A 25262-nucleotide genomic window follows, 5' to 3' on the forward strand; every position below is an offset into this window, starting at 1 on the left:
TTTCATGGTGACAGGGCACATTTATTTCAATGTTCAGACGCATGTCTTTGTTCTGTGACCTGTAGGCTACATGTGGTTTATGGTGGTTAAAAGGTTGAGTTTTTTGGACCATGGGAATGCTCAGTTTTATGTTGACAACTTTTAAAAGTATAAATATTGTGGCCTACATTGGGTACTGCATAAACATTCCTTAAAATGGGCATTTCAGCATGGATAAATTAAATTATGCTGTCACTTTCTGCTGCTTATGGCAACGTAGTTATTCTAAAACCACTTATTTTACATTTTAATGGATATAAAGTGCATATGTATTATACATTATACTACACAAAGGTCATAGGAGTGTACACAAAGATGCTTTATGGTGTACATGCGACGGATCTTCCCAAAAGACGTTCCCTCTCAGAGGAATGGACCAATGGGAGACCTCGTTTCATTTCAGGTACCCGGATGTACCCGTGGGCAATTAGCTACGTCATTGTTCACCGCCGGACACCCGCTGGAAATAAGGAATGGATTTACAACCGCTACTAACGTATTCATAACAGATTCCAGGTGAGTGGTTTGTTGATTTTACGATTCAGTGCTACTTTAACCTTGCAGCTGTGTTATTTCTGTACACCTGAGTGGCTCTGATTAGTTGTAGTAGCCTTAGACCGGTTCTCTGTCATGTCGGAGAGAGAAGCACCACAACCACCGGTGTCGAGCCCCTCCTTTTTAGGCTAGTTAGACCTCCAGTTACCCCGGTCAACGCGTTGTAAACAAAAAACTGCTATTATGCGTTTATAGTATTTATTTACGTTATTTCCCGCGGTTATTTCCCGCCGTTGTTCAGCTTCCATCGTGACGAGTTAGCTAGCAGCGTTAGCATCATGGCTGTATAAAGACGACTGGAAACAGCGTTGGAGGCGGATCTCAGTTCATTCCTATGGTAGTTGCTCAGTGGCGCATTGAAGCACAAAATGAAGCGACTCTAGCTGTAGAAAGAACCAGGATCATCCGGGGCCTTTTGCCCACTGAGCATGCGCATGCGCAGTTGAGGTTTCGCCTTAAGCCCTGCATCTGATCTCCCGCGCTGGGCTCAGTGAAATTAATAGAGAAATAGATAGATACTTAATGTATTCCTGTTAGGATATTATTGTGACAATCAATCTGCAGGAATTGCAAAGTTTCTTGGTCAATGGGGGAAAGTCTTTTTGAGCCAAAATGACGTCACGGGAGTTGTAGTAGAACCGTTTGGCCACTACAGCCATTCACAAAATTGGCTTCAACGGCTGTCGCACTTCCTTGGTTAGCATCGATACTACCGCACGTAGTGGTAGCTAGCTCCGTTGCTAGTTATGTGTAACGGTCGCTGTTTCCATGGTGTTCGTAGCTTCGATAGGCTCTTGCTGCTAATCAGTCATTCTGTTCCTGCTTTTGGTGTGAATGGTGAGTTTTTAATCGCTTTCCTGTCTCTAACAATGAGTAAAAGAGGGGTTTAAAGCGAGTTTTGGTGCGGTTTAGAGACGCTGCGTGTAAAGGCCTAGCAGCCGTCTGTTAGCCAACGTGAGCCAGAGCAGGTGGGAGGGAACAGCTGTTGTTGTAAACGTGCTTCCGACCAGCACATTTCCTCTGTCGGGGTTTTTGAACTAGACATGTTACTAGGTGACTTTGTATTAAGTTTGTCATGTTTAAAATATTCCGAACACAAGTTAATGTATTACCACTGTTTTCTGGCTTTTCCTTTTGAATGGAAGTGTCCTTGAGTTGCACATTTGTACAGAAGCTCTCAGCATCAACATAGCTTTCCACTTTCCATAACAATACTACACATATTTTATTATTCGGAGTACTTTGCCATAGTTTACTGTATGTTGTTTTTTTGGTATATCCAGATTAATTTAAATCATTTATATATCTTAACGTACAATAGTTTTTATTATTTCTTTGGTTGTTTTTCTTACTTTGTATCTTCTTTAACTGTTTTTTTGTATGCACCATATACTTCAAGGCAAATTCCTGGTATGTGTAAACCTACGTAGCAACAAACCTGTTTGTGATTCTGATTTCTACCATAGAGAGCCAAGTTCATTTAGCTTTTAGATACAGGTAGAGGTTGAATGAGAATATCATTCACGATACATTCCCTGCTATTATGTTTTCAAAGCTTTTGTTATTGAGACTTTGATCAGTTTAATCTGTCAGACAGGACTTTACTCCCACATTAAGCCTCTGTAGTGTCTTGTTTTATCATAATAATAAAATAAAATGTACATGCAACCGGAACTCAGGGCTGATAGTTTGAGCTCCCACTGAGTTTGGTTACTTTGCTCAATAAAACATGAATTATTAATTTGCTTGCACGTAAAGTAGGATCACTGAGACGTTATTATATTCTGGATATGGCTTCAAGTGGTTGTAATCTAAATGATCTCTAATCAAATTAATTCTGGGTGTCTGTTTTTTTTTTATAACGATTAAAAAGTTCTGATGTTGTCAATTAATTCAGACTTTAGTCACACATGATAGCAACACACACAATAGATTCTCTGAAAAATAAAAACTTTGAACATGATCTGCATTTCAGCACCTCGTAAAACGGTGTTCTTCTGTTTCTGCCCCTCATATAGCAATGAACAATGACCATAGTTGACAGATCTTCAGAACATTCTGACCACGAGTCAGTGGGGTGTAAGCGATCTCCCTTTACCAGTGGAGACGCGGGGATGGATGGCAGCTGTTCCAGCAGCTGGGCGATGGGTCCCACCATGTCGAGCGACTCTCCCAGGATGAAGGCGGCAGGAGGCTGCCTGGGCCCCACGCCGGGAGCCGCCGTCTACAACAGCACCGCCTCCTCTGGGGACCGGCCCAAGGAGCAAGGTAGAAGCCAGGGTTTTTATGTGCTGGGTTTGTTTTTGGTTTATTAGTCCAAAGTCAATTTTAATGTCAATCTTTCAGTTTGTGTGTACAGACAGAGAGATCAAAATACTGTTTCCAACAATCCCGAATACAAAAATACAATTATACAATATAAAAATATGTATATCCTTTATACACAATCAACAGACACATATGCACACATTAAGATAAAAAACACAACAATCAATATACAAAATAACAGTCACTTCAATATTAATATCTTTATTGCAAGATTGTCCATAGCAGCGTAAACATACAAATATATACAGCATACAGTTATTCTATTAGAGCATGTATCAAAAGTAGATAAACAAATCTTCACTTTATAGTAAAATAATAATAAAAGCCACATAGCTGCACCTGCAAGGTGAATACAGCTGGTAAAAGAAAAAGTGTTTGAATGCATACATTAACAGGTTTATGATATCACTGCTCCGTCTAAGACACGATCTGACTTTAATTACATTTGACTCAAGTCTTTCGTCAACTTAATGTGTTGCTTAAAATAATACTTCTGCATACAGTATGTGACACTGTAAGTGTTGCACGGCCAGATACGGCTCAGCTGACTCAGATGAGGAGATATATGATACATTATGATGTGATATGCCGCGGACTGTACTTAATGTTACTTTGATCCGGTTACTTATGTTGTGGCAGATATTTAAGTAAGCTTTCTTAACGCTAATGTTATAATAGTCAGATTGCTCTGAAGATGGGAGGTGATATTCTATTAATGTTCACGTTCACACAGTCGGTGATTTTTGCCGGCCGTCTTTCCTGCAACGGCAGTTTTTCTGTATTTCCTTTCTCCTGTAATATGACTTGATCGCTTTAAAATCTGCACACTGAGCTCTGATTGGTCAGCAGGCGGTGCTTTCACTGAGTTGATCTCTTATCCTGGAACCTAGGTTAGCCGTTCAGCATCAGTTACCATGGAGATCTAGCCCGCTAAGAAGTGAACCAGCGTCGTAGGACCGGAAACCCAGAGTTTTCCCTGAAGTTAGCTAAGCGAAAATCCGACAGAAGACAAACAGACATACAAAAACAGATAAATAAATAGAAAACCAGTCAGCTAAAACAAAAATGTCAATAATAAACAATAAATGTCAGTACGGCAGCACCTCCCCCCCGCGACAACCTGTCCAGTGTTGGGACCCCTCCAAAATGCAAAAGTTGAATCCGGAATGATTGGGAACTTTATCCTCTTAACACATTTGAAGAAGGGGCCCTATATTTTCCCAAATGTATTTGAGGAGCCACTCAGAGAAAACCTAATCCTTTCCATCTTCAGGAAAAAAAGGATATCTCTTATCCAGTGAGTATGAGATGGAGGTACAGGATCTCTCCATTTATCAGCTGTGTGATAAACTACACACATTCCCCTCCAATGTTGTCAAGCAGGACAGTCGGACACGGATTTAAGGATTATATTTTCCCGCCATTAAAGGAAATTCCTCTGTTCACATGCATAAGTAACACCAAGCAGCACAAATGAAGCAGAACCATGGTTGCTGTCGTACGATAGTGTGACACAACTGGTTTTGTGGGTGTATTGTGTTGCTGCTTCCATTCTACTCTCATCCATAGTTACATAACCGGTCCAGTTATGAAGTGAGGCCAAGATCAATCTCCTGAGCCTGTGACGCAACTGGTTTTTGTTTATGAAGAGCAGCCGCCTGACTTGTTTAGCAGGAACAAAAATTATAAATATTGCTTGTCTTGTTCTTTTAAATAATTTTCCAGTCTTACTCGATAGTCAGGATGAGATTTAATCACTCTTTTAACTTAAAGCTATTGACTTTATGCTGTATGTACACCAATATGTGTTTACATATGCAGTAGGGTTGAAGGATTTGGAAATGTAGGTATTATTGGACTGATATTGCAAATGTGATTTTGGAGGGAAAGACCATTTCTGCCTCATGGTTCACATTTTCATTGAAGATATATAAAAATAATCGTGTTTTGTTTTTGAGAGGATCTTTAGGCCGGGAAATCTCTTGAGAAACACATTACTTAATTTAGAATATTATGTTTGACACATTTAGTCTCTAAAAAATATATTACTTCCACCCATTTGGATATAACTGTTGTCCATATTGTGATTTTGATAAGATTCAGATGAATTGTTCAGCCCTAACATCTATTTCAGCATTTATACAGATACTTGTTGATAACCTGTACCTAAATCTATTATTATGAATATTGTTGTCTCTGTGTTTCCAGTGATAAGCAGTGGAGATGGCATCGACACGCCCCAGAAGGTCCTCTTCCCTCCAGAGCGGCTCAACCTAAAGTGGACTCAGGTTCAGCGCATTGGTGCCGGTCTGCAGAACATGGGGAACACCTGCTTCCTCAACTCGGCGCTGCAGTGTCTCACCTACACCCCGCCGTTCGCCAACTACTTGCTGACTCGGGAGCACTCTAAAACCTGTAAGTCAGTGTTTCATTGTGCCGCCTAACTTTACGGTCTTGAGTTATTATCACATCATGTTCTATATTCAAGTGACTGTTATTTTGTACTTTTTCATTGTTGTGTTTTTGTTTACATGAAAGGGGCGCGGTTAGCAACATTTGACCAATCACAAACATGGAGAAGCGTACTGACAGCGCAGCGCATCATACTTCCTGAATGAAAAGTGAACTATAATATTAGTCAAATATGAAGAAGTTAAACTTTAAACATCCATGACTTAAACACTTTATCCAGGATAAAAGCCACATAGCTGCAGTGATATCACTGCCCCGTCTAAGACACGAGTGGATCTGACTTTAATTACATTTGACTCGAGTGTTTCGTCAACTTAATGTGTTGCTTAAAATAATACTTCTGCATACAGTATGTGACACTGAGTGTTGCACGGCCAGATACGGCTCAAGAAGCTGAATCAGATAAGGAAACATATGATACATTATGATGTGATATGATATGAATGGTAATGGGACACATCGAGGTCTGCACTCACAGACTGTACGTAATGTTACTTTGATCCGGTTACTTATGTCTTGGCAGATATTTAAGTAAGCTTTCTTAACGCTAATGTTATAATAGTCAGATTGCTCTGAAGGTGATATTCTATTCATTTTCACGTTCACACAGTCAGTTGATCTTTATTTAGATCTTAATCTGTGCACAAAAATGTGTCTTTGACAGTGTGTGTATGTGTATATATACATATTTGCACACATATTTGTATTTTTATATTAGGGATTGTGGGAAACAGTATTTCGATCTGTCTGTACAAACAAACTTGAAGATTGACAATAAAGTTTTCTTGACTATAAGCTGCTTTCTGGTCTGTTTCAAGTCTAACTCAATGTTTTGCCCCTCTGTTTCGGCCACAGGTCACGAGCCGGGGTTCTGTATGATGTGCACCATGCAAAACCACATCATTCAGGTCTTTGCCAACTCTGGGAATGTCATTAAGCCCATCGGTGTGCTCAATGAACTCAAAAGTAAGTGTTTGTCATTTAACTTTTTCCAAAAATGTTTACCTGAAATGACTGACAGGAGGCGCTGTGTGGCTGTTTACCTTTTTTACATTTTGGAGGGAAATTCTCTGGTGGTAGTTTGCAACAGGCTTTTGACTTATTTGTTCAACCTAACATCTACGAGTAAGTGTGGCATCGATTATCAACTTCTGACATATTTAACTGTGTGTGTGTTTTCCCCGTCTCAAAGGGATTGCTAAGCACTTCCGCTATGGCAGCCAGGAGGATGCGCACGAGTTCCTGCGGTACACAGTGGATGCTATGCAAAAGTCCTGCTTACCTGGACCCAAGTAAGTTTTATACTTATAACCCTACGCAGTTAAGGATACCAGTTGATTAAATATCCCTTTAAGTTGCTAAATGGGTCCGTAAGTTAACTGTACGACGTACATGCTGATGTATTTAACTTACTGCAAATACCTTCCAGTCTAAATCTTGCATAAAGCCAAATGCAGATACATTAAAGTATGCATGTTTTCCTGCAGAAACGTATAAAAAAAGGTTTAACGCTTTTGCCAAGTAGGTTACGTACACTTATGAAGGACATGCATGTTTAATAGACACTCTGGGCTGACCATTGGGGTCCTCGGGGGAATAAAAGGGTTTTTAAGAACCAGGAGTATAGAGGCGATTTTCATTCAGCAGCAACAGGAGGCCTCTCAACTAATTACTCCTGCTCTAATTCCTCACTCCTAGTCTCTCAGCTGTAATATGTTGTGACTCTGTGTGTAACCCTGTGAAAGGACTGTTCCAGCACAGCCATAAAAACATGTTTCTTTATTAATAAGGCAACCAATCAGTTACGTCTTTGTTCTAACTGTCTTTTTCATCCTTAGATTGGACAGGCAAACGCAGGCAACCACTTTCATCCATCAAGTGTTTGGCGGCTACCTGAGGTCCAGAGGTATGTGACAAGTATTGGACTTCTTATTCTTGATTTGTTTCTTTTACATTAGGTTATTTATTTATGATTTTACAGCTTTTTCTAGGCTGACATCAAACTCTCCTTTTTTCTTTTCCAGTTAAATGTTTAAACTGCAAAGCCGTATCTGATACATTTGACCCGTTTTTGGATATAACTCTGGAAATAAAGGTAATCTGAACTTTTTTTAAAGTCCTTTTTATGGAACTGTAATTGCATAAGAAACTGCATATGTTTGCAAAGATCTTAAGAACTATACTGAAATCCATGTTCCCTCCATGCAGACGGCTCCCAGTGTCTCCAAGGCTCTGGAGCAGTTTGTAAAGCCAGAACAGCTGGACGGGGAAAACGCCTACAAATGCACAAAGTGAGTTGTTTTACAGACGCAATCATTCAAAAACAATCAGCTTTGTATTTGTTTGTGTAGCTATTATGCGTTCGCCTGCTCACGAACTCAACATTTATTCCGCTCAGGTGCAAAAAAATGGTCACCGCCTCAAAGAAGTTTACCATCCACCGCAGCTCCAACGTGCTCACCCTGTCGCTCAAACGCTTTGCAAACTTCAGTGGAGGCAAACTCACAAAGGTACCGTGACTCTTAACATCCAGAGCCATGTCCCAGCTAAAGGACAGCACCTGTTTGATATTAATCAGCTGTTTGTTCCCCACCAGGATGTGAAATATCCGGAGTATCTGGACCTGCAGCCCTTCATGTCTCAGTCTCAAGGAGATCCGCATCTCTACGCTCTGTTCGCTGTGCTGGTCCACTCTGGGTTCAGCTGTCATGCCGGACACTACTTCTGCTATATTAAGGTACTGGCGCTGATCACACCGATGTTCTAATCTATCAGCTGCCGTTGCCAAGTACACATGCTCACATTTGCCTCTCCAGCAGTCTATTAACACCTCTCAGCAACAGTTAGACGAAGCGTTCCTACAACAACTGCTGCTCTTTTCAGACCCAGGTCTTGACCTAGAACAATGTTTCTCTCCAGAGAGAAGAGTACATTAACACTGTGTTACTATGCTGTTCACATATGTATCATACATACAGACATACAGACATACAGACATACAGACATACAGACAGACAGACAGACAGACAGACAGACAGACAGACACACACACACACACACATATACACAGACAGACAGACAGACAGACAGACACATATAGAGGCATACACACACACACACACACAGACAGACAGACAGACAGACAGACAGACAGACAGACAGACAGACAGACAGACAGACAGACAGACAGACAGACAGACAGACAGACAGACAGACAGACAGACAGACAGACAGACAGACAGACAGACAGACAGACAGACTAGAGATGTTAGGATTCACCGATTGCATAAATGTTCAAGATGCGAGTGCACCGGTTGAAAGAGTGCACATCGGCTACAGTTTGGGTTGAACTCGTGGTGCATCGATTGTAGCGTCTTTGCATCGGTAAAAAAACGATTCATTCATATAAAATCCTGTCAGCACTCAGCAGAGACGATCTTTGATCTTTGCTTCGCCACTACGGAGGCCGAGAGTCTCAGTTATCAACACACACGGAAGTCGAGGAGAAAGAGAAACACAGCGCACCGAAAAATACCTACAAATCAAACGTTTGGCAACACTTCGGATTGTTCAAGACAGACGGTCAACTTGAAAAAATGCTCTCAAATTGTTAACGATGCCGAGCCGCTTTAAAGTACATAGTACGAGGAACTTAACGACGCACATAAAGAGGCGACATGGGGTCTGCAGCTGAAAAGAGAAACCTGAAAGTTAGACATATGAGTTCAATCACTCAGGGAGGTGTTCTGTCAGAGAGAGGTGTTTAGTTTACAGCAGCCTGTGACGGCCAATAATAGTTTAAATGTCTTCCTTACTGTAAGCAGTTATGATAGAGCTGTTTGTGAAAGGTTATTTGTATTCTTTATTGTTCCTATAGAAACCACTGCTTTCTGCTCACTGGTGAGTTAGCCTATGAGTGTTAAGCACATCAGGCTGGCAGCTGTATGGGCATTGCACTATGATAGTTGTTATTTGCACATTGTTAATCATGAGCAATGCATCCTTATATTGTTTAACTGTGAGGTGTTATACGATTGTACTGTAGCCTACTCTGGAGAGTTTTTTAAGGTAAAAAAGGTGAAAAAGAAACCGCATGATGGGATGTGCAGTACTAGTAGAGAGAACCAAATATGTAAAGCACTTTTTGTTAATGTATGATTTGCTGCATATAAGGAATAAAACAAAAATCCTCTGTCGTACCATATTGAAGTATCATTATTTTGCATCGTGTTGTATCGTATCGCCCCGAATCGCATAATGTTGAATCAAATCGTATCGCAACAGGGGTGAATCGTATCTTATCGCATCGCCTGGTGTTTCAAATGTATCGTTAATGTATGGTATCGTGGCAACGTATCGAGATTCGCATCCCATCGGCCTCAGTGATGGAGATGTACATCCCTAATACACACAGACACATATACAGACAGACACACATAGACACACACACACACACACAGACAGACAGACAGACAGACAGACAGACACATATATATATACACATATATATACACATATATATACACAGACAGACACATATACACAGACAGACAGACAGACAGACAGACAGACAGACACATATACACAGACAGACAGACACATATAGAGACACAGACAGACAGACAGACAGACAGACAGATACATATACACAGACAGACAGACACATATAGAGACACAGACAGACAGACAGACAGACAGACAGACAGACAGACAGACAGACAGACAGACAGACAGACAGACAGACAGACAGACAGACAGATACATACATACTAGAGATGTTAGGATTCACCGATTGCATAAACGTTCAAGATGCGAGTGCACCGGTTGAAAGAATGCACATCGGCTACAGTTTGGGTTGAACTCGTGGTGCATCGATTGTAGCGTCTTTGCATCGGTAAAAAAACGATTCATTCATATAAAATCCCCTCATCCTGTCAGCACTCAGCAGAGACGATCATTGACCTTTGCTTCGCCACTACGGAGGCCGAGAGTCTCAGTCATCAACACACACGGAAGTTGAGGAGAAAGAGAAACACAGCGCACCGAAAAATACCTACAAATCAAACGTTTGGCAACACTTCGGATTGTTCAAGACAGACGGTCAACTTGAAAAAATGCTCTCAAATTGTTAACGATGCCGAGTCGCTTTAAAGTACGTAGTACGAGGAACTTAACGACGCACATAAAGAGGCGACATGGGGTCTGCGGCTGAAAAGAGAAACCTGAAAGTTAGACATATGAGTTCAATCACTCAGGGAGGTGTTCTGTCAGAGAGAGAGGTGTTTAGCTTACAGCAGCCTGTGACGGCCAATAATAGTTTAAATGTCTTCCTTACTGTAAGCAGTTATGATAGAGCTGTTTGTGAAAGGTTATTTGTATTCTTTATTGTTCCTATAGAAACCACTGCTTTCTGCTCACTGGTGAGTTAGCCTATGAGTGTTAAGCACATCAGGCCGGCAGCTGTATGGGCATTGCACTATGGTAGTTGTTATTTGCACATTGTTAATCATGAGCAAGCAATGCATCCTTACATTGTTTAACTGTGAGGTGTTATACAATTGTACTGTAGCCTACTCTGGAGAGTTTTTTAAGGTAAAAAAGAAACGGCATGATGGGATGTGCAGTACTAGTAGAGAGAACCAAATATGTAAAGCACTTTTTGTTAATGTATGATTTGCTGCATAGAAGGAATAAAACAAAAATCCTCTGTCGTACCATATTGTAGTATCATTATTTTGCATCGTGTCGTATCGTATCGCCCCGAATCGCATAATGTTGAATCAAATCGTATCTTATCGCATCGCCTGGTGTTTCAAATGTATCGTTAATGTATGGTATCGTGGCAACGTATCGAGATTCGCATCCCATCGGCCTCAGTGATGGAAATGTACATCCCTAATACACACAGACACATATACAGACAGACACACACAGAGACACACATATACACACACACAGACACACATACAGACACACACAGACACACACACATATATATATACACACACACAGACACACATACAGACACACATACAGACACACACACACAGACACACATACATACAGACAGACACACACAGACAGACACACATACAGACAGACACACACACACACACACACACACACACACACACACATACACATACACACACACACACAGACAGACAGACAGACAGACAGACAGACAGACAGACAGACAGACAGACAGACAGACACATATACAGACAGACACAGACAGACAGACAGACAGACATTCGGAAGGTTTTTCTCGTTGTGCTTCTCTTACTTTCATCACTTTTTAAAATCAAATGTACCAAACTGGGATCAATAAAAGTATATCTTCGTCTTTATAGGATGATTTTTGTAGAATAAACCTTTTATTATGTTGACGCTTAAAATAGCAATTTAGAAACTGAGAGGAGGATTGTGTAACAATGATGATTCAGTTAAGCAAATGTTTCAAAAATCTGCCAACTCTTCTGTTTCCCAGGCGAGCAACGGGCAGTGGTATCAGATGAACGACTCCTCTGTGTCTGTCAGCGACATCCGCTCTGTTCTCAACCAGCAGGCCTACGTCCTTTTCTACTCTAAGTAAGTAAACTCGTCATTTTAGAACAAAAACACGTGCAAAAAAAAATCACAAAACGAGTCCTATTGCTAATGTCCGCTTTGTTTGTGTTCCTAGATCCAGTGAAGTGAAGAAAGCAGGGGACTTCAGCCACATGAGCCACAGCGCAGGCAACCCCGGTCAGTCGTCTCCGCGGCCGGTGGTGATCCCACGCATCAACACCAGCATTCACCACAACAACAACAACAACATCGGCTTCATTGGTCCCCAGCTGCCACCACACATGACCAAGGTACATCTAAACCAGGGCTTTTCAACCTTTCTTGTGCACATTTATGTTTACATTAGCATCACTAACACTCAGAGCTAACCTGTACTGGAGAGCATGTGTGTGAAGAAGCAGGAAGTAAAAAGGAAGTCACCTTGTGGTATAACCGGCAAGAGAGAAAGCCTTTGAGCTCCATACTGTTTCAGAGATAATCCTTGATAATCCATGATATGGCGTTTCATCACGGCAGTATTTAGTTTAAACAGTAGCTGCTGGGTCCCGCATGAGCTCAGCCCCCTCCTTTTTTATTGTATCAATTTTTATTTTAAAGCTTTATACCCCAAATCAGCACTTTTGAAACAGGAAGTGAAATCGAGGGATATGAGGCACGGCTAGAATGGATGATCTGTTTGGTATTTTGAGCAAAACACTTCATAGACATGTTTTTTATATATCTGAGACCTATGCTATTGCCTAGAAATAGCATGATGGGTGTACTTTAAAAAGTTACCAGTTTCTCAGTTTGTTAACGCATGCTAACAAAACAGTCAGTGTTTAGTTTGGACTATGGCGCTGTTGGATATTATTAGATGCAGCGAATGAATAGTATTTTTTTGGACTGATTCAAGTGAATTTGGACAATTTCCCACGACACACCTGACGATGTCTTACGGCACAGTGGTTGAAAACAACTGATCTAAACAATGTTTATCAAACATATTCGAATGTGAGAAGATATAAAGCCAGTGTTTAACAACAAATCTATCTTGTTTGTCCTCAGCGCGCTCTTCACGTCAACGGGAACGGATCTGTGAGGGACTTTCACACCAACTCCAAGCCCAGCACCAGCAGCAGTGTTGGGGGGAAATCTATCCCCCATGGATTGGCTTCCTCCTCCTCTTCCTCCTCCTCCTCCTCCTCCTGTTCTTCCATCTCCCACTCTATCAGCCGGCCCACCATGATCCCAGACCAGGACAAGCGACAGAAGCTTTCTTTCTTCATCGGACAAGGCAAACCCAACCGCCCGTCCTCCTCCTCCTCCTCCTCTTCCTCCTCTTACAGCCAGCCTTCCTCGGCCAGCTGCTCCTCCTCCTCTTCCTCCTCCAGCTCTCTCTCCTCCTCGCAGTCTACCTCAGACGTTCGCTTTGTTCCGCGTCAGCTAAACCACGTTAACGGCACGTCCCGCAGTAACGGCGGTCACCACGCGGGAGGAAACGGAGCGTCGTTCTTGGTGCCGTACGGCCAGGAGTCCTCGGAGGAATCGGACCAGGAGAACTCTGGCTCTCTGGATAACGGCGGATTAGCAAAGTCTCTCCTCAACGGAAACAAGAGAGCGGGAGAAACTTCCTCTCAAGCCACAAACGGAGACTCGGGAGCGCATCACAACGGGTTAAACGGACCCACCAATGGCCTCTCTAAATCCACTCAAAATGGCCACCATAACGGACACCACAAAGTGAATGGACACAACACCCCTAATAAGGTAAGTCTCCTGTCATGCAATGAAACCTAATGAGCTTTTTGTTTATATCGATAAATACTGAATGAAGGATGTCTTGTTTTTCAGCTCTCTGGCAGTAATCATGACACTTCATCCTCTGTGGCTACGGCTGTTTCTAATGGACACAGTGATCACAGTCAAACAAGGTGAGATTAGCACGCTAATGAGGGAAAGTAGCTCAAAGCTAAATCTGGCAAATTTACGCTTGAAATATTTATTGTTTTAAGTGTTCATTAATGTGTCCCTGACAAATAAACGAGGAAAAAACTAATAAATGCTGCGTTTAAACCAAATGCAAAACATATTGAGTTTGCATGGCTTGAATAAAAAAAAGATTCATTGTTCCTGAATTTAACCGCTATATCACTTCAGGGGGTCCGCGGGGTCTTAAAAAGTATTAAAAGTTGATTAATCAATTTAGCGGAAATGAAGGCTATTAAAAAGTATTAAACGGCATTTTCCAAGGTATTACATTTTGTAGCTTGTTTTCAATAAGTATATAAATGGTCCAAAGAGGTTGTATTCTACAGTCTGCCTGAATGTAATCATTGCGTAGGTATGTAGTGTGATTCTGTGTAGTTTATTGATGGCATCCCGTTGGATTTGACGTCATCTAAACAGGACATCACACGCTCACTGCTTGATAGCGTGTGAAGGTCCGTTTACGCCGGTTGCTAAGCAACATCGTTATGGGGAAATGCAAGTCTGCGTCCAAATGGTTGGAAGATAAGGAGGAAGGACAATCAATACTGTATATAGTCAATGTGAGGTAAAGGGTGTCGCCAAGGTAACCGGTTAGAACTCCAAGTGGCGATGAGGTCTTAAAATGTATGGAAAGGGTCTTCAAAGGTTTTACATTTGACTTCAGGATTCCTGCACATACCCTGTTCAAAATGGGAAATATAATTTGCTTTCAACCATATATTAAGAAGTTAAAAAAATCTGATTTGATGAGTGAGTATAAAGATGTGGTTTCAAAATCTACTGCATCGATATTTAATTAAATGTTTACATTTCTCAGACATTTCACCCAAAAGTCTTACAATTAAAATGCTTCTTTATTTTGTTTTCCCAGCCAAGAGGCCCATATTGCTGCTTCCTCCCTGGCCAGTTCCTCTCAGAGCCCCCATCCCGCTGCCAGTGAAACCCAGAGCGCTCCCCCTCCTGACGTAAGGGCTACAACTGTGTCTGAACCCCTGCCTCCGCAAGCACCATCCTCCTCTCCACCTTCAGCTACTCCAACAAACACTCACCCCGTCACGTCCAGAGAACCTGCTTCTTCCTCCTCTCCTGCCCCGCCGCACAGCATCCCTGCAGCCTTACCCCCCCCGACAGACGACTCCCAAAACACCAACGGGACGTCTGCAGCTCCACAGAGGATTAGCCGAGGTGAAGAGGAGGCAAAGGCTCTACCGAGGACTCGTGATCCGTCAGCAGGGACTGAAGGACGCGCCGACGCTAAGGAGCAACCCCAGTCCAAGCCCAGTTCTAGAGGAGGGGAAAGACAAACGTCCCGGGACAGAGAGAGAGACTGGAGCAGAGACAAGGACAGACACTACAGGGACAGGAGCCCGGTGCGTGAGAGAGACGGAGACAGACATCGCTACAGACGAGATTCTCGGGATCGTTCTCGGGATCGTTCTCGGGATCGTTCTCGGGATCGTTCTCGGGATCGCCACCAACACCGCTCGTACAAGGACCGCTTGGTTCCGTACAACCGGTCCTACAGGGACTGGGACCCTGATCGTCGCAGGGACCGGCCTTTCCTCACACCCAGGGAGCGGGAGCGGAACAATTACAACTCCAGAGATGATTGGGGTCACGAGCGGAGGGGATACGGTCACTCGTACCGAGAGGATAGGAGCCGGCGGCCGGAGAGCAGAGAGTCCCGTCGGCCGATGAAGGAGAGGAGCACCGGCAGGGAGAGGGGTTATTATTCGTGGAGAGGGGAGACTTCCTCGCCAAACACAGAGACCTCAGAAAAGTCAAAGGGTTCCCCCCCTCGGGAGCGTCCAAACTCAAATGAGTCGCCTCCGAACAAGGAGGATCACAAGAGGAACGCTGATCTTCCGAGCAAGGAGAGGGAGGACAGCTCGAAAAAACAGAAAAAGAACAAGAAGTCAAAGGATAAAGAGAGACACCGAGAGAGCGGGTGAGTTATGCCTCTGTTTAAATTACATTGTTTACCCAACAAACGTAATGGAGAGGCTGTCACTTTACTAAATATACTAAGATATATGTTCAGTATTTGGTCTAAAGGCTTTCTGCTTTGAGTACATAACAGTGCAGGGTGTCCGCGGGGTCTCAACAAGTATTAAAAGTTGATAAATAAATTTAGCGAAAATGAAGACTATTAAAAAGTATTAAACGGCATTTTCCAAGGTATTACATTTTGTAGCTTGTTTTCAATAAGTATATAAATGGTCCAGAGAGGTTGTATTCTACAGTCTGCCTGAATGTAATCATTGCGTAGGTGTGTAGTGTGATTCTGTGTACTTTATTTATGGCATCCCGTTGGATTTGACTTAATCTGAACAGGACATCGCACGCTCACTGCTTGATAGCATGTGAAGGTCCGTTTACGCTGGTTGCTAAGCAACATCGTTATGGGGAAATGCGAGTTTGCGTCCAAATGATTGGAAGATAAGGAGGAAGGACAATCAATACTGTATATAGTCAATGTGAGGTAAAGTGTGTCGTCAATGGAACCGGTTAGAACTCAAAGTGGCGATGAGGTCTTAAAATGTATAGAAAGGGTCTTAAGAAAGGTCTTAAAAGGTATTAGTTTGACTTCAGGATTCCTGCACATACGCTGCAGTGGCTTAAAATGGTTTCTTAGTTCAATAAAGTAAATCTAATGTTTCCCTTCTCTGTCAGTTCTATGTTTTGAATAGCGCTGTTTTGGATAGTCATATTTGGCCATTTTGCTCATTCATTCAGTAGAACACATACATTGTACTATCCTCGATTCTAGGGCTGCTCCATTATGGCAAAAATCATAATCACGATTATTTGGGTCAATAATTGATATCACGATTATTAAAAACGATTATTCATTTACTTAAAAAAAAATGTGAACAGTATGTTTTTAACAGTTGATAAACCTGAACTTTAAGTATAATTCAACTGAAAAACCAATAAAATAAAATAAAATAATAATCGTTTTAGTTTATTAATTGCACAGCCCTACTCGATTCTAAACTTTATTGCTTGTTTTTTTTTGGGTTGATTCGATCAAACAATCAGTCACTCGACATGAAATCAATCTGCCATATTACATAAATCATTTTTATACTACTTTTTTTAAACTTCTGCCTCTCAAATCAAGGTTCAAGGTTCTCTATTTAGTCATACGAACATAGCTACAGTGTAGTTATGCCGATGAAAATCTTGTCACAGGCTTCTCCAACAGAGAAACACAAAACACAGAAACAGAAAATATAGTGCAAGTAAATAGTAATACAAAAAGTGAAATAGTGCAATAAAAGTCTATATGCAAGTTATTGGAATAGGATATATTTAAGCAATAGCTCACGACAGGCCGTGGTATATGGCCATTATATCACAGTTAAGGGGCGTGGTTCGGCCCGACGCGAACTGTATACAGTTCAATCGACCGGACTTCTTTCTGCAGATGTGAGCGTCCTTAACAACGGACAATAAGTCCTTGCTGCACATTATCCCTGACATGTTGCCATCTTAAGCTTTGTTAGTTAGTTAGTTAGTTAGTTAGTTAGTTAGTTAGTTTCGTAACAGACGTAATGTTTTCTTTTCCTTGTACATGTGATGTTTTGGTGGTGTTGTTTTGTTTCTTTCCGTTAACCGTCAAGTGGGAAATAAGTATTTTTTTGTGTTTCTCTTAGTATCCTTAGATAATGTTATGTTTGGCTGTGAAAAAATTTTTATTATGAAGGGCTGATCATCTATTTGTATTTATTTTGTTTTTTTTAGAAAGGGACAGGTCACATAAGATTTTATTCTTCTCCCTCCTCCTTTTCGCTCAATGGTGTTTTGTTAGTCATGTTTTGTTGCCAATTATTGTACATTTGGTTTTGCGTACCATGAGCGGGACAAATACAAATGAAATGAAATGTAACAGTTGTAACGATTGTAGCTTTTCTCAGAGCGGAGGGAAACTGACTTGTTGTGAAAAGTAACTACAATTCTACCCGTGGTATACGCTCATTATATCACGGCTAAGAACCAATCAGATTGCTTGATTTCACTTGTCCGTTTTATAAAGATAAATCATTTTAAAATATATTTTTTAAGTAGCAGCCAGATGAATATTAGGGATGTTGCTTCAACTGTTCAGGTGTTTAACAGTCTTATTGCCTGTGGGATGAAACTGACCCTGGGTCTGGTGGTTGTAGGACTGTTTGCTTTTGCTGTCTTTCCAATTAAATTAAAATCCCTCAAAATGTGTTGAATGGAACCAGCTCCCAAATATCACGAGGAGCTGAATGTCTTGAGCTATTCACATTCAGCTTTCTATCTAGTCTTGGATTTCTAGTAACCCTGGTGAGTTTTCCTTCTTCTCTAGGAGCTCCGAAGCGGATTCAGACCGAGCCGCTGACCCCAAAAAGAAGAAGAAGAAGCGGAGAAGGCGCAGCGAGTCGGAGCAGCCGGGACCGTCGAGGGTCCGCGAGGAGAGGGAGAGCAGCAAGAGACGATACTACGACAGCAAGGACGCTAAACAACACAACGGTTACTCTCCTGAAAAACGGCGGCGCACAGATCACAGCAGCAGCGAGCAGCTCCCCCCCTCAAACCCCACCTCCCCCACAGACGCTTCAAATCAACATCTTAACGGATACAAAGGTACTTCAGATTTTACACCTTCAATATATAGAGATGCAAAGTCCCTCCCTTTCCGGTGACCACCATGGGACCTTATTTCGGAAAAAGTTTGTATTGAAGTCAATGGGGAGAGAAAACGTATCTTTCAATCCCGTTTGAATTGTGCCACGAATTACACATATGATATTTGTCAAATTTAAAAGATAATTTCAATGTCAAAAAAGTTAAAGTTTGTCGTAAAACTGTTGAAATATAAGACTATGAAAAATACGCAACTAGAAAGACTACAAATCCCAGAATCCCGGTCCCGCATGCTGGCTCTTACGGAACCGACTAACTCCCCTTGTGTGTGTGTACAGCTCTCAACATGCCCAGACTTGGAGTGATTTTCACCTCTTTTAATACTTTCCGCCTCGTTCTGAAGGAAAGAAGTGAAATGTGCCAACGTGACGGCCGTCTTGGTGTGTGGTGCGAGACAGGAGATGTAGTTCATTGAGCGGTTTCACACAAACAAAAGTGTTACTTCACAGTTTTACGACACATTTTTATTTTTTTGACTTGCAAAATTATCTTTTAAATTGACAAACATCATATGTGTAATTCGTGGCACAATTCAAACGGGATCGAAAGATCATCTTTCTCTCTCCATTGACTTCAATACATACCTTTTTCTGAAATAAGGTCCCATGGAGCTCCCCCGGAAAGGGAGGGACTTCGCCTCTCTATTGCTAAAAATGTACCTTTTTAAAGATGAGAGAAACACTGCTGTGGAGCCTGTCCTTCAATGAGGACATATCAGAGCCTGCATAATCCACGGGTCCATTGACCGGAAATGTTATTAATTGTTATTAATATGATTAATTGTTTAAAGTAAACAAAATGTGCTTTTTGTTTGCCTTTTTAAAATATGGTTAGTTCCAGGATTGTCTCTGTCTTAAATCCTAATGATTGGAATATCTTTGGGTTTTGCACCAAAAAAACAAACAAGCACTCACCTTTTGAGAAACTTGAATGGCTTTTTTTCCCACTATTTACAGCCATTTTGTAGACCAACATTTAACCAATTCACCATCTGATTGCCTTTACATGACTTTCTGGAATTCGTGTGTTTGGTAGTGACTGGATGTGTAAATACAATCAGAGCAGCTCACTGTATAAGCTCGAGGCGCTCTGTAGTGACGGGAAAACAGAACGTGTGAGGTGAAGATTTAAAGTGTCGATGTTGTTTTGCAGGAAATGGTTACAGCCACACGAACGGCGACTCCCACGGATCCTCCAGTGGCTGGAAACACTGACTGTGAGTGGGCTTTAATCATCATCATCATCGTCATCAGTACAGACACTGCTTTTAAACAATATATAACATTTATCAGAATTGTTCACAACACGCTTATAGATCCCTTGCGTTAGAGCCGATATCCCACATCTGGATCCAGAGTTTGATTGGGATGAAGTCTGGTCCAATATACTAATAGCTTGTAGGAATCCTGAGCCCCAGCACATACATTATCATTTCACTCATAGTCTACCTTACGCCTAGGAAGCTTTGTTTAATGAAAATAATTGCTGATCCAAATTGCACTCTGTGACGTAGAGGCTATTGGTACTTATCTACATATGTTCTGGGAATGTCCACCAGCGGCCAGATTCTGGGAGATGGTTGCCTCTAACCTTTCGGCGATATTTGAGCCTAACGTTTCTCATTCTACCGTTACACTTATCCTAAACAACCCGTTCAACCTGTGGTTTAACCAAAAGGCGATCACTATTAGCCGGGCTTACAGCAGCAAAACAATTGGTTGCGACTCGCTGGAAGCCTCCCCATTCCCTCTCAAGTGAGGTCTGGGTTCTAACATAGAAGTGGGGGGTTAGGTTTAGGTGGGGGCGGTTTGTTTCTTTCTTTAGATTTGTTTTGTACTGTATTTGCATTTGATGTTATTGATTGTCCCATTTGTTTAACAAACATTTATCAGATGTTATAACAGGCCTCTTCTCTCTCCTTTCAGCCACATCACCATTTCAACAACAGCAAAGGAATGACATCTTTTTTTGACGTGGTGCTTCTTCGTTGGGAATATATTGTATTTTTGCCACGAGAAAAGTGTTTTAAAAAATGTTTTGTTTTTCCAAAGGCATCGATTTATATGCCGTAATTCTCCTAACTATGGTTAAAAAAGACACTCAATGGACATTTATGATAAAATATTAATATATACTTGTATGAACACAAACAAAGCCTGGAGCTTGAACATCTCAGCTGCTGCTCAGTGGAACTCAGGACATGGAAACTCGTGGATATCCACCTGCGTCACATTCAGACAAACTAAAGGGAAAAGGAGAACTGTAAGGCATCGGCTGCAGGTTTTAGACGTCACCGTATCTCCGGAGCCACAATGCTTTTGAGTTTATTCTTTGATCCCACTGGGTGCGGAAAGGAGGGAGAAACTTGTGAATGAAACCCTGGACAGACTTGAGGACATATCCCAGCTTGTTTTCCATTTGTTTTTGCTCTGAAGCCTAAGATTCACGCCGTCATCTTTAAACTTTTCCACACACGGAGGTACGTCACGCCTCCGTCTTCTCTCCTGTCACGTTGCTTTTGGATTCTTTTGAAAAGGAAACCATCTAATCTTTGTTAATCATGCCTGTGGACCATTTGTGTTTGCTTTTTATTGAAAAATACAGTTTTGTGTCTTCTAGCGTCATCAAAAATACTGTGAATTTAATTTTGAACTGTACTATCAGTTATTTTTATATGTAAAGATCCTGTATCAGGGTTACCTGTAGATGTTGATTTGTTTTTAGAAAAACTCCTGTTAATATCGACCATTTTCTCTGGACAAAAGTTGGGAATGTTTTTGTTTTGTTTTTTCAACTTTAGACAGAAGTTGGAAAATTGCTACTACCTTTTACGTTTAGCATGTCAGAATTTATACATTGTATAAGGTAAAAGCCTTAAATACATTTGTTAATGTCAGAAATTGTAATCTCTTCTTGGTCTTTTGACTCGTTTACAAGCTGTATTGAAATGAATGGGAAACTGATTGACGAGTTGCCGGGTAAAAAGTCTGCCTTTGTATTATATACTAGGATTAGATTGTATCCAAAGTTCCTTCATTATAATATGTAAATACATTAAGTGTGGATGATAGCACTGTCCTGTAATCACACCAAGTTAAAAACACACATTTCCTGCTCAAACTCACTATATTATTCCTAAAATACTTTCATAAATAACCAAAGACCTGGTAATTTAAAGGTGGGGTAGGTAATTCCCTTCAGAAACACTTTTTGTTATATTCCATGGAATGCTCTTAACATCCCGATAGCAATGAATATATTAAATGCTTTGACAATAAATACATTAAAACAATTTCATCTGTGGAAGCCGTAGCGCTGTAAAAAGCAGGACCAATCATCTGAGCCGGCCCGGCTAAAATAACTGGATGGCCTACCTGCCTGTCAGCCTTCCATCTGTGCACAAACTTATCTCGTGCCCTCATTGGTCATGTGCGCGTTCGTGTGTGTTGGAGGAGGGGCTCTGTGAGGAAGTGGCAGATTTCTTTCGGCTGCGTACTTTCAAATTCTAGCGCACTCGAGCTGGTTTCTCCATTCTTACCTACCCTACCTTTAAGCTCTTTTCATTGAATTCACATGCGCACACAAAACAGTTTTCTGATCAGCATGTTTTTTATTCATGAGCATTTTTCCCAAACTAAGATCAATTAACCTTAAAATTACATGTAGCCTACTGTTTAAAAAAAAAAGAGGCGGCAAATGGTCTCGATCTCCGTTTGGGAAAATCAGATTCCAGTTTCACATCATTTGAGTTTTAAAATGTCCATATTTAGCTTCTTTCAGGGTGATTTTAACTCACTTTACTCCCTTTTCCAACTCAGCACAGTGAGTTTTCTTCGTATAACTTCATGTATTCTCTGATCTTTAGTAACTCAGCGTGAGGCGGAGGAGCCGCTGCTCCTCCACTTCTGTAAACTATCAGCGGTTCAAACTAAAACAGGTGAACGGGTACAGGCCGATATGATTTACATGCTACATAAACACAACAGAGGAAGAAACAAAGGAACAGTATGTACAATATATTCTACACATGCATAATGTAAATGACGGGGGGGCGGGGGGCTGCCTCTTGTTAACCAAATTAAGAAAAATAAATACAAAAGAAATGAACAGAGGTGGATCTTCAATACATAAAATGACAGAATATAGGATGTGTGTTAGCGTTTGAAAACACTTTAAAGGGGCTTTATATATTGAAAGTATTCATAACCTGCATCAATTCCTTTGCCTGGAAATATAAGAGCTGCAACAATTATGTATAATCCATAATAACAGATCAATAATAAGTCATTTATTTATAAAGAAATTTCCAAAAATGCTTTTTTTAGCCTATAAAATATCGTGATTTCAATGATTTTCTCTGTTTAACATAATAAATGCAATATCTTTAGGTTTTGGAACAAACCAAGCCATCCCCTTGGACTTTGGTAACTGTCATGGTAGGGCTGCTCAATTAATCGTTTTTTTAATCGCAATTAGGATTATGGCTTGCAACGATTACGAAAACAACTTAATCTAAATAAAACGATTATCTTTTTTTTTTGTAATTGGTTTTTCCAGTTGAATTATACTTACATTTCAGGGTAATCAACTGTTAAAAACATACTGTTCCAATTTTTTTTCTCCAATAAATTGATGTTTTTAAAGTAAATTGATAATCGTTTTTAATAATCGTGATATCAATTATTGACCCAAAGAATCGAGATTATGATTTTTGCCATAATCGAGCAGCCCTATGTCATGGACATTTTTCACTATTTTCTGGCATTTTATAGACCAAACAATTAATCTGATTAATCAATACATAATTAGTTGCAGCCCTGCTGTAAATGAAATATGAGCTTTTTAGAATAAATCTGTGTTTGCATGTACAGATACAGTCACTAACAATCAGACCAGCTGATTTAATAAGCTTGAGGCTTTCTGTAGCAGAAGAACATGTGAGGTGAAGATAAGATGTTTTCCTGGTATCTGGGAGTCAACGCCAAATAAGGAAAAGCCACGTATGAACTCCTCATGCGTCCACCAGAGGGCACACTATGCAAAGATTTCCCATGATTCCAGTCATGGCTGTAGTCCGGTTCCTTTTGTCCATTTGTTTTAATCCAGTTTTTTGTCCATACAGTCCCCCTAATCAGTGTTCAGAGTCCCTCACACACAGGTGCACGCCAATTATCCATTGCAGTCCCAAAGACAAGCACCTGCTGCTGTCCTCCAGCCGTGAAAGAACACACATGAGGCCTTCATAACACACACACAACACACACACACACACACACACACATACGAGGACTCAGGTGTGTTTGACGGTGTGACGGTCATCACTTCTTATTGGCTATCCTCCTCTTCCTGGTGGCCAGCATGTCGTAGAAAGGATCTTTGCTGATGCTTGCTCTGCAGAAAAGGAGAGGAAGGAAACATCATTTTCCAGCTGCTTCTGTACATCCTAATAAGAGTAGTTTGCAAGGTAGACATGTCAACATTATGAATAAACTGGATTTCTTGTTACCACTCAAATCTGTTACTATGGAGAGAAGAGAAGCATTGTTACACGTGACGTATTTGGGAAGTATTTTAGGATGAGGGGCAGTCATTTCTTTGACCTTCATCTTTTATCTATCAGTCGGAGCTTCGTCTTTTGTCTCCGCCGCACTCTGACGGATTTAGAAAGAAACTCTTTTGCTTTGATTCCGTAAGATCAACACCAAAACCTGACATCTGCAGTGATTCGTTGCACTTGATCTTCACTCAAACACTCCTTCCCATTCTATAAATATCTCACTCAGAAGTTTTTTTATCTGAGCATGTTGACAAATACACAAGAGAAAATGTATGCCTATTCATACAACAAGATTGGCTCTTTTCTTAAACATAAGGATGTCAAAATAGGTAGCTTTACCATCAGAGTATTTTATTCAACTTAACTGTCAACAAGGCAATTGACAGCAGTCTCAGGGAGGTAAGCAGTCAATCAAAATGTCCGTAGCTAAGTGCAACAATGCTTAATAACTGTGACCGGTTACTGTCAATACAAAGATTTGACTGTTTGAACTCCTAGCAGACAGGAAGCAACGTTAGCATTCGTTTGAAAGCTAGAGCGATCGTTTCTTTTGATGTCACTTCGGCATCTCCTTGTAGCTCTGTTTCGGTCTCAGCCAAGTCAAAATATCTCTGGCTCTTTAGCTGCTTAATGTCCACCTATTCCCCGGCTAGGTCCTCACTTTGTTGCTTGCTAAATAATTGTGACGACGGGTTACTGTGTGGACAAAGGGCTGACTATTTAAACTACTAGAGGACATGAAGCAACAAACACATTTGCTTGAAATCGTGTTTCTGGCCACTTGACATCACTCTTATATCTCCTTGATTCTCGATTTTGGTCTCCACCCTCTCCTGACAGAAATGTCGGACTCTTTAGTTGCTAACTTAGCCTGTGTTTTTGTTTAGGGCGAGTATCTCAGACTGGCTCCGGCTCCCTGTGGAAAAGTCAACGTTGCATACCCTAAATCTTTGTACGTGACACACACTCAGGATGGGAACACGCAGAATAACCCGCAGCCTTCCCAGCAGCACAACATGCTGAGTTGGCCAGTCTTATTAGTGTGTGTGTGTGTGTGTGTGTGTGTGTGTGTGTGTGTGTGTGTGTGTGTGTG

At 41.2% G+C, this 25262-nt stretch overlaps 2 protein-coding genes across 3 annotated transcripts in view; one reads left to right on the forward strand and one right to left on the reverse strand.

The window, feature by feature from the left end:
• Window positions 1-400: 400 nt before the first annotated feature.
• On the forward strand, window positions 401-21495 carry usp42 (ubiquitin specific peptidase 42). 2 transcript variants are annotated; one of them, XM_079657578.1, is made up of 18 exons: window positions 401-555; window positions 2613-2862; window positions 5131-5337; window positions 6250-6360; window positions 6587-6686; window positions 7233-7300; window positions 7419-7489; window positions 7603-7685; window positions 7793-7904; window positions 7991-8131; window positions 11885-11985; window positions 12080-12254; window positions 13012-13713; window positions 13798-13877; window positions 14807-15883; window positions 18275-18552; window positions 19765-19828; window positions 20538-21495. In XM_079657578.1, the coding sequence occupies exons 2-17, from the start codon at window positions 2622-2624 to the stop codon at window positions 19824-19826; spliced, it is 3609 nt and encodes a 1202-aa protein (XP_079513704.1). In that variant the 5' UTR covers window positions 401-555; window positions 2613-2621; the 3' UTR covers window positions 19827-19828; window positions 20538-21495. The 2 variants fall into 2 exon arrangements, with proteins under 2 accessions (XP_079513704.1, XP_079513705.1); XM_079657579.1 differs by lacking the exon at window positions 401-555 and adding an exon at window positions 630-1431.
• Window positions 20667-25262, reverse strand: part of LOC307023910 (cytohesin-3-like) — a 36668-nt gene continuing 32072 nt past the window's right edge. The window contains exon 13 of the mRNA XM_079657582.1: window positions 20667-24003. Within this exon, the coding sequence (XP_079513708.1) occupies window positions 23931-24003 (73 nt within the window). The 3' untranslated portion in view covers window positions 20667-23930. The remainder of the gene's footprint in view (window positions 24004-25262) is intronic.

Source organism: Notothenia rossii, assembly GCF_949606895.1.
Source record: "Notothenia rossii genome assembly, chromosome: 11".
Lineage (NCBI taxonomy): Eukaryota > Metazoa > Chordata > Actinopteri > Perciformes > Nototheniidae > Notothenia > Notothenia rossii.

Bases quoted from the DNA above. Each gene is read 5' to 3' on its own strand.
- usp42 (XM_079657578.1), top strand. From the start codon at position 2,622: ATGACCATAGTTGACAGATCTTCAGAACATTCTGACCACGAGTCAGTG. The intron at 5,338-6,249 runs GTAAGTCAGTGT...TTTCGGCCACAG, and splicing joins TCGGGAGCACTCTAAAACCT to GTCACGAGCCGGGGTTCTGT. The intron at 15,884-18,274 runs GTGAGTTATGCC...CTTCTTCTCTAG, and splicing joins GAGAGACACCGAGAGAGCGG to GAGCTCCGAAGCGGATTCAG.